General features: G+C 40.0%; 1 protein-coding gene across 4 annotated transcripts; it reads left to right on the top strand.

Moving 5' to 3' along the window:
- The first annotated feature begins 588 nt into the window (after positions 1-588).
- SRSF5 (serine and arginine rich splicing factor 5) lies at positions 589-4,606 on the top strand. 4 transcript variants are annotated; one of them, XM_029284868.1, is made up of 9 exons: positions 700-714; positions 881-1,040; positions 1,334-1,476; positions 1,842-1,912; positions 2,143-2,241; positions 2,324-2,393; positions 3,496-3,569; positions 3,701-3,811; positions 3,901-4,606. In XM_029284868.1, exons 3-9 carry the CDS (start codon positions 1,351-1,353, stop codon positions 4,148-4,150), a joined length of 801 nt encoding a protein of 266 aa, XP_029140701.1. In that variant the 5' UTR covers positions 700-714; positions 881-1,040; positions 1,334-1,350; the 3' UTR covers positions 4,151-4,606. The 4 variants fall into 4 exon arrangements, with proteins under 4 accessions (XP_015675511.1, XP_029140701.1, XP_015675512.1 ...); XM_015820025.1 differs by lacking the exon at positions 881-1,040 and having other exon boundaries at positions 589-714; XM_015820026.2 differs by lacking the exon at positions 700-714 and having other exon boundaries at positions 867-1,040.
- Positions 4,607-9,510: the final 4,904 nt, after the last annotated feature.

The following is a 9,510-nucleotide window of genomic DNA, read 5'->3' on the forward strand; positions in this document are numbered from 1 at the left end:
TCGAGATTAAAGCCCCAGGTAAAAGACACAATTGTGCCAAAAAAGGAGTTACAGAAAGATGTTTTGAGCGAATGGATTACGCCCTTTCCTCCAGTTCACCTCCCGTCCCCCCCGTGGGACTGCAACTTATGAGCTGCAACAATCCGGACCGCCGCTGCTTTGCTGCCATCTCGCGGTCGTCCGTTGTAGCCCTGATTTGGTACCCTTTAACCTTGTCCCTTACGTAATATGGCCGTCGCTTGTTCTGGGTTTTCCTATCCACACTCTTTTTTCTGCCAGTATGTTTTTTTTTTTCAAAGTGAAAAACAAGAGCCTGCGAGATAATAATAATAATAATAATAAAAAAGCCTCACTACCCTCTTTTGCAGTTCCGGCGGACTATAAAATACACAAAAGGAGGGGGAGGGAAACAAATTATTGCGCATGCGCCCAATTACCTCGAAGCATTGGGCTTTTCTTCCTGTGTCTCAGTCAAGCCGAGAGCCCTCCCCCCCCACCACTGACCTCATTTTTTTCCGCTTTCCACCTATCATTGAACTACAAGTATGTCACGTGCCTCTGCGGTCACGTGGGACGAGGTTCCATTTTGTGGCGTAGTTAACGCTCGACCCGCACAGTCGAGGGGAGGACGTCGTCGGAGGCGGTTGCTGGTCCGTCTTTGTCCGTTGACACCTTCATTTAAAATAATAAAAAAAAACCCGAGAACAGACGATCGTAAGTGCCTGTCTATTCAAATTTAATGGGCGATCCAGGAGAGTAGCTTGGGAGAGAGAGAGAGACGGTTGCATTATATAAGTATGGTTGAGTTGGGAGAGAAGCTTAAACTTCGTTTAAACCGTGAGCGTGTGTGAGTGATTACATTTTCTTTTAACAAAAAAAGCTAGGAGACGGCGTGGAATGTTGGGTGCGGCCGCGCCGCCATTTCGTGAAAAGTAATCAAAAGGGCTCGGATTGATGGGCGGTCGTGCGCAAGGCGCATGCGCAGCTCCCCGTAACTTCGTTTTGGCTGCTTAGGCTGCCTCGAGAAAGGCGAAACCGAGGTGGCGTTTTCCAATTGGACCGAAGGGAAGCGGAACTCGGCGTCGGGTTGGAGCGATCGGTGGGCGGGGCTTTGGGACCTGCGTGGGTTCTGCCTTTCCTGATGTCAGACTGCGGCAGCGGAGGAGGGGGCGGCGGCGGAGGAGGTACTGCGGCAATGAATCGAGCTGGCGATGCCAGCAGCTGCTGATCCTTTTGGGCGGCGGCCATCTTTTTTTTTTTTAGGCTTGATTTGCCGACTTGAAATTTTTTCGTTATTTTTTTTTCCCCCTTTAACTTTCTTCTTCTCTTACAGCTACTCAAAGCGGTACCATGAGTGGTTGTCGTGTATTCATCGGAAGGTTGAATCCAGCCGCCAGAGAGAAGGATGTAGAGAGATTCTTTAAGGGATATGGACGCATCAGAGACATTGATTTGAAGAGAGGTTTTGGGTTTGTGGTAAGCAGTACGAAAAAATGCTTCGTGCAAGCAGCACTGATAGCGATGAAATTGATGGCTTCCTATGGGGAAAAGGGCCTAAGGTGGTTTTGGGCAGCCCAATTCAGACCCATTGGTCTTTTAAGTATATAAGAATTATCTTTGCAGTGGCAATACACTTTGTAATATGTAGACCTGATAGTTTAAAAAAAAAAACCCTGTTACAATGCAGTTCTTAATAATTTTTCTCAGAAAGGGAGTTGGGATTTGGGAATAAATTCAACGGACCAAAACATATGCTGCCTGTTCTGTGCCTTGTAAGAAACTTGAAACAGTAACCAGAGAGAGCATTCAGTAAATTGCTGATGCATTATTTTATTTAACAGGAGTTTGAAGATCCCAGAGATGCTGATGATGCGGTCTATGAATTGGATGGAAAAGAGCTCTGCAGTGAAAGGTAACATTTCATAACCCTTTGATTGCATTTGGATGCTTTGTATATGTTTTATTGTATGCTTGACAATAACAGTGCTAAAAAACAATCTTTGCAAATATATTTGACTCCAGTATGTTCAGGTAGGCCTACTTGGTCTGAAACTGGAATAATTCATTTTCTCATGTTAATGTCACATAGGATGTGACGTTATGATGGACTGTTGCATTATAAATAGGTGTATTGCTTTCTAGAGTTACAATTGAACATGCTAGAGCCCGCTCTAGAGGTGGAAGAGGCAGAGGGCGTTATTCTGATCGTTTTAGCAGCCGCCGTCCACGAAATGACAGAAGGTAAATATGCAGAGAACATAGCTGATGCTCCGTTTAACTTTTTGTAGGCATAATTAACGAATTAACATCTTGTTTTTGCTAGAAATGCACCACCTGTCAGAACAGAAAATCGTCTCATTGTAGAAAATTTGTCTTCTCGAGTCAGCTGGCAGGTTTGTTAAACATGATTATCTTAGACTTCGTTTAATGGGTATGTAATATGTAAATTTTTTTATTAAGACTAGTTTTTATCTTAAATTTAAAACATTTTATCAAAATTTATTAATTAATGTTTAAATGCATTGTTCAAAAGTAGTTTAATAGTATTTTCAATGTAATTTTGCCTTGTTTTAAAAATCCATTTTAACCACTTTAAAAATCCATTTTATTTGCCAGCCTATCTGTGTCGTTGGCCTTATGACGAGGAGTGCCTGTGGGTTATCCTAATCGTTCTGTCTTGGTCACTCTTGGTTGGGCCTGGTTGACTTTTCCAGTCAGCTCCTCCAGTGTATCAGTTGGCCACCTCTAGATCTGTGTTTGCCGGTCTAGACGTAATCGATGCACTTCCTTAAAGTGCCGGGTTGCAGCGATCCCCGAAAGTTAACGAGATCTGATTCCTAAGTTGAGAACTGTACCTCCTGTAACGCTTCGAAATAAGAGATCGTGATCGAGCGAGTTGAAAGATACGCATTAGGTGGTCCTTGGAATCCTGATCGCAGTAAAGTGATCCTTGGTGTAACTTCACAAGAGTAGAGAATGTCTGGATCCATCAGTAGTCTGCTAATAGGGAGGGCTGTGCGATTAAAGGCTTCCATCGACTGGGTAGTTCTCTTCAAATGGTTGGCGAAGAGCCAGTCGGGCATGTACCGTGGTGGTATCTTCGATCGCTTAATGCAGTTTGCTGCTTGGCTAGCCTAGGGAAATGTTAATAAAGGTAAAGTAAACTATATTTTTAATGACATATGGGGCACAAAATAACTGGTTTTTGTTTTGTAAATTGTGCTGTTTAGTTGTAAGACATTTCAGAATGCTTTCGTACAATAAACTGTCTTGCATTCAGTTGTGTAAAATGTATAGACAAATAACTTATGATTTGAGCATTTTGCTTAAAGCAATATGCTGTTTTCATTTATTTCGTGCCCTGATATATTCTATCAAATACAAGTGTGGCATCTGCCACGTTTTAATTGTTAACATCTTTTTTTGCAGTAATAATTTTTATTATTGATAAGCATTGTCTACCTCCTTTATCTAACATACTTAATCTTGTGATAGGATCTCAAAGACTTCATGAGACAAGCTGGGGAAGTAACATTTGCAGATGCACACAGGCCCAAACTAAATGAAGGGTAAATATCTTAGAGCAGTCATAATATATTACAAAAGATAATTTGGGGGAAGGAATCTCCAAAGTAGATTTTTTTTAGAAGTTTAAGCATTGATAGTTTAATATATAAGCTGTATTATTTTTTTTAATTAGGGTGGTTGAGTTTGCCTCTTATAGTGATCTAAAGAATGCCATTGAAAAACTTTCTGGCAAGGAAATCAATGGAAGGAAAATCAAACTAATTGAGGGCAGCAAAAGACACAGGTAAGAACTCAGCTAAGATATGCTTGTGTATATATACACAGTTGTAGTCAGTGTAAACCTAACCTAACATGGATATTTACCTTTCTTAGTAGGTCCAGAAGCAGGTCTCGCTCCCGTAGCAGGAGCTCTTCAAGATCCCGTAGCCGCTCTCGGTCCAGAAGCCGCAAGTCTTACACCAGATCCAGGAGCAGGAGCCGTAGCAAATCACGATCAGTTAGTCGATCTCCTGCCCCTGAAAAAAGTCAGAAACGTGCTTCTTCCAGTAGATCAAAGTCTCCTGCTTCTGTGGATCGCCAGAGATCACGCTCAAGGTCAAGATCTGTAGATAGTGGCAACTGAATTGTGCAGGTTGCCTTGGAACTTTTAAATCATACTTGCTAATAGTTGTGGTAAGTATGTGACTTTTGGGAAAGGGACTGAACCAGGGGGAGGAGAGGGTTGTAACAACTTTGTAAATGTGGACCATCAGAAAGTTACTGAACTAATTGTATTCTCTTTTTGATAAATCTTTTTCTTGCTCACTTCATTAAATCAGAAGTGCATAGCTTTATGTATATTGCTAGAGTTCTTTGAAGAAACTAATTTTTTTGTATTTAAAAAAAATCTAATTCTGAACATTTTCTCAGTATACTCTAGTAATTAAAATTTGGGATGTTAAATGTTTTAAATTGGTTAATTGAGTTTTACACCAGCTGTAAATAAAGCTTTATTTCAGGTTTTGGGAATAATTCCCAAGTATTTGTTTGCTGCCTTGGCCATATTTCCAAACATACTGGTCAAAACTCACAATAAAGCTATTTAAAAAAATGTGGTTTTTCTTTTCAAAGCTGTGGGAGAGCTGTATTTTACATGAGCTTACACTTAGATGTTATCTTACCTTTCAGAAATAGGGTTATAAAGCATAGAGACAGCTGGAAAGCTGTGCCTCTCCTTAACTTACTAGACATGGTATAGCAACGTAAAACCTTTTTCTAAATGTTCCTTTCCTGTGGTGATATATTTCGTAGCATATTCTACTGTAATGCAATCTACAATTTCTACTTACAGTTGGTACTTTTGCAGTGGAATACAGTAGTACTTTGCAGGTAATGAAAGGTTCATGAAGTAATGGTATAACATTGTGAACATATACATGTAACTGAGATGTTGTCTTGGCTTACTGCAGCCAGCCCTGAAATGAAGATAAGTAGTCTAGGTAAATTAACTGGCATTTTAGTGTAACTTGCAAACAACAATAGAATTGTTAACAGCTGATTTGCAGGACATAACTAGGATAAAAACTGTTTAGGTAATTTTAAGTGCTCTGTTGTGAAATGAAGATAAAGATAGGTCATTTCAATTATTTCAAGTGACTCAGCTGTGTGAGTAGTGATTACACCAACAATTTAATATGGCACAGTTGGCTATGGCAGTAGTTTGCTAACCTGGCTTCTGTTTAATGTGCTCTATGAATATACCTCCAGTCAGAAATACAGCACTTGTGCCAAGCTTTTTCAATGTTGATATTCATGTAATAAAGTAATTGGCCAAGCATGTACTAAATGCAAATATTTTTACAGGTGTCATAAGAAGTATAACATGACCATATTCTTCCATATCAGAAGACACACCCCCCCCCAATAATCAAAGAACCCTTAATGCAAAGCTCACTTTTTCCAAAGGATATATTTACAAGGCCTGCACTTTATCTTTTATGGTAAAACTAAAGAATTAAATGTGATTTGCCTACTTTTATGGAATTCATATGCTGCTATTAATCCATTGCAAGGCATGTGCAATCAAAAATAGTTGGTACAGAGTTCTTTATCTCTTGGGTTGGAGGCCCTGATTGCATTAATTAAAAGTGATACTGCTTTCTATGGACCAAGTTTTTCACATTTTCTGATTTTGTACAGCTTTCAGTGTATGCTCTGGTTAGTGAGCTTTGATGGTGTCTAGTCATTTCTACCTTTCCCAGCAAATTTTGATTGCATGACATGAGATGGGTGAAAGGTGGATTTTTTTTTACTTTTGCCTTCTAGCAAGCAGTGTCGGGGCCTCTTCAAAATCATATTTTGGGGGCTCTGCCATTCTGATGGGGAGACGGAAGTTTGATTCTATTGGGAGGGGGGGCTCACGGATGTATTTATTTTGCTTTCACTACCTTTGATGTATCACTGGGTGTGAAGAGGGGGAGGAATGTACCAGGAGTCCTTGTAAAAGGAAGACATTTTACAATGTCTTTTTCATTTTGCCATCTGTTATCATTCTGGTTCCCATACCCTCTGTTCTGTTTTTGGGAGTACCAGTTGAGGCAGGACCTTACATTGTATGTCTGGGTTTTGCATGTTCCAATAATAGTCAAGAAAAGGCAAAGCATTTCTAAAATGGCAAGCTGTTAAAAACAATGTACTTAAAACAGCTTAATAGGTACCTTATAACTTTCCTCCAAATAAATTTTTCACTGGCATTTAAACAATTTTGCAACAATCAAAGCACGTATTCAGAAGTAAGTTTTTAATAGTGATTTTCAGTGATCGCCTATCAGTATTTTCATTTGGGCTGGCTACTTCAGTGATTTATTGTAGATTTTTATAAGAATGGGCCTAACAGTAAATGGAGCAATATGAGCTTGCAAATATTAGGAGAAAAAGGAAGTACAGGGTTCTATGCATACTTGGTAGTTAATACAATGAAGCATAAATAAAGAGGGCAGCTGCTGCTTGAATCTGTTATGAACTATATTGTGTTAAGATGCAAATGGAAGATGGCAGCCCGAAAAAAAAACTGGGCCAACTGCAGGTTCCATAACAACTGGGCTCACCCTCAGCTTTTGTAATTTGTAAGACGTTTTATTGCATTATCCAAGCCAATTGCAATGTTATCCATCCAGTGAACCATATATGAATGGAGTTCGCCTGCTGCGGGTGTTTTGGGAATACCTCATGTTTTGGTATTCACATCCTAATATTTATGATCCGGGCTGGCTATCTCTGCTTAGATAAAAAGGTCAGGTACGGTCACGAGCCTAATATATAAGGATGGATGCTGAAGTATCCTATTGTGTATAAAAATTAGAACGGGAACCAGCAGTGGAGGATTCGGTAGGATTACAAATTACACAAGGCAAACATGGCTGGGCAGTCACGGAAAATCAATCCCTTGCGCTTGTGAGGTACTTGAAGAGTTAGGCAATATTCTTCCGTCTGCTGAGTAAAAGTACAGTATTGGTATTTGCGACAACTGTTAAGGATAACAGCCATGCAAATTCGAATGGCTCCGAGAAAGCAAAAAAGAGCTGGCGTTTCTGTGTCTGCTGCCATCTAGTGGTCGGTTATTTGTTACCCAAACCTAATCGCCTTAAAGATTAAACGACTCCATTTTCACAGGACGGGAAACCAAATTCTCTTTTCTAAAAATTGGGGACTCTTTGCTCTCTGTATAACACCTCTGCTACGGGTGGCATAAGAGGCTGTGTCATGTGAATAGCGAGGAAAAAAGACCGTCAAGGTGAACGAGAAACCAGTTCTTACCCTAAAGGACAAGGTCACTTGCACGCTTTTGATCTATTTCGCCCCACCTTTTGCGGCTCTGTTTTGGAGAAACGGGGTGGGGTCGTTTTTGGTGTCAGCGCAGCCCAGTCCCTTGAAGCTTTTTCCTTCCATACCTTAAAGACATCTAACCTGTTTGATCTCAGCCTAATTTATCCTAGCCCAGCTAGTGGGCATCCCCGCTGACCTTGGCTGATCTCGGAAGTTAAGCAATCGGATCAGCCTCGGTTAACATCTGGATGGAATTCCACCAGGGAACACCAAGGCTGCAGGCTAGGCTTGTAGGAAGGGGGGAAAGAGGGAAACAACGGCAAACACAGATCCCGAAGTCACCGCGGAGCCTGACTGGAAAAGCAGTCTGAGCTGCAAAAATCCGCACGATCCAGCGAAAACAGAACGAAAAGGTTCTCCGCAAATCAAGAACTCGGATGTGACGGTATCCATAAAAGAAACTTCACCCTCTTTTTTGTTGTTTACATCATAATAACAAGCAGGTAAAACAGGCTGAACATCATATACATATATGTATATGGTCAATGCACATCCCGGAAATTTTCCAGAGAGATGGTGCAGATGAAATCTGAAAGGTGGGTGGAGAGGAATAATTAGAACTGGTTGGGTAATGGATCAAATTGATATTTCTAGGACATTAGGTGTTATTGCCCAGTCTCTAAAAACAGAGGCTCTCACCCACTTTGAAGGGATTTCCAGGGCTAAGCCCTAGAATGGAAGCATTCCATTTTGGATTACATTATTATAGAACTGAAATCACTAGCAGTGTTATTGTTCCTTTGAGTACGTGCAAAGGGCATTTACAAGATGTTCTTGTCCAGTAATAGAAACTTGACATATATTTGGCAGATGTGCAAGAGTTTTCAATTTGAAGGTGAAGCAATACAAATATAGTCCTCTACTTACAGCAATTCATTTAGTGACCGTCCAAGGTTACAATAGCACTGAAAAAAGTGACTTATGACCGTTTTCATATTTACAACCATTGCAGCCTCCCCATGGTCATGTGTTCAAAATTCAGATGACTGGCAACTGATCCATATTTAAGATGGTTGCAGTGTGTCCCGGGTCATGTGATCACCTTTTACAAACTTCTGGCAAGCAAAGTCAATGGGGGAAGCCAGATTCACTTAACAACCATGTTACTAGTTTAACAACTGCAGTGATTCACTTAACAACTGTGGTAAAAAAAAGTTGTAAAATGGAACAAAAATTACTTAAATGTCCCATTTAGCAATAGAAATGTTGGGCTCAATTGTGATTGTAAGTTGAGGACTACCTGTAGGCACTACAAATAAGTACGTGTTGCATTTTTGCCTGCCATGTACGGTATTTATTTGGATGGTTTAGATTCCACCTTTAAATCTAATGAGTTGCTAGGATTACCACACCTTTCTCGTGACATTTATTTCCCCTGGCACATACAGTATCTTCCACAGACTGATACTGCATGTGTCTTGGCCAAAATGTGTTTCTACACTGAAACCTAAAGGTGATCTTTGGCTCCTCCTAAGAGCAGGAAGGATGTCCCTGGCCCTGCCAGTGACCAACATCGGAGTCAGTTCCCTTTTACAAATTAAATCTAAACCACATATATAATTTGTGGATATATAAATGAGAAATATAGGAGCCTCATGTTGTTGCATCAGATGGCCTAATAAAGTTTAAGTGGCAGGTTTCTTCAGTTATTGGTCTTATAAACAGCAAGCAGTAGTTTACGCCTTGGCAATAACATTCTAGAAGTTGAAGTCCACATATTGAAAAAGTAGAAAAATACTGGTTTAGGGCAATTTAATATAAGGAAAGTCATTTTTCTTGGCAAAAATATAGAAGTGATTTGTCACTTGTCTTTTATGGATTTTCAGTCTTGCCTGTATTTTGGAATTTCTTAATAGATGTTGATTAAAGCAGCGCCCTTTAAAGCTATAGTCAAAATGGATTTTGTTGAGAAGCTTTGAAATTCCTATACTGTATTTTTTTTAAAGGAACCAAACATAACAAAAATAGCTGCAAAGTTGGTATAAACAAAGGAAAAACAGATCTGAAATAAGCAGGATTGTATCATTTGGGCTAGTATTAAGAAACTGTTCTTTCATCAAGGCACAATAGGGTAACGTACTTAGTGCTAAGTTGTCCATCCGATTGTCTAAAACTGGT

This window comes from Protobothrops mucrosquamatus, unplaced genomic scaffold, assembly GCF_001527695.2.
Source record: "Protobothrops mucrosquamatus isolate PMUCROS unplaced genomic scaffold, P.Mucros_1.0 scaffold1044, whole genome shotgun sequence".
Classification (NCBI taxonomy): domain Eukaryota; kingdom Metazoa; phylum Chordata; class Lepidosauria; order Squamata; family Viperidae; genus Protobothrops; species Protobothrops mucrosquamatus.

What these genes read in the sequence shown, in the direction of transcription:
- SRSF5 (XM_015820024.1), top strand. Translation starts at nt 1,142, where the DNA reads ATGTCAGACTGCGGCAGCGGAGGAGGGGGCGGCGGCGGAGGAG. An exon ending in CGTCCACGAAATGACAGAAG is followed by an intron (nt 2,242 to 2,323) that starts GTAAATATGCAG and finishes TGTTTTTGCTAG; the next exon opens with AAATGCACCACCTGTCAGAA. An exon ending in AGGCCCAAACTAAATGAAGG is followed by an intron (nt 3,570 to 3,700) that starts GTAAATATCTTA and finishes TTTTTTAATTAG; the next exon opens with GGTGGTTGAGTTTGCCTCTT.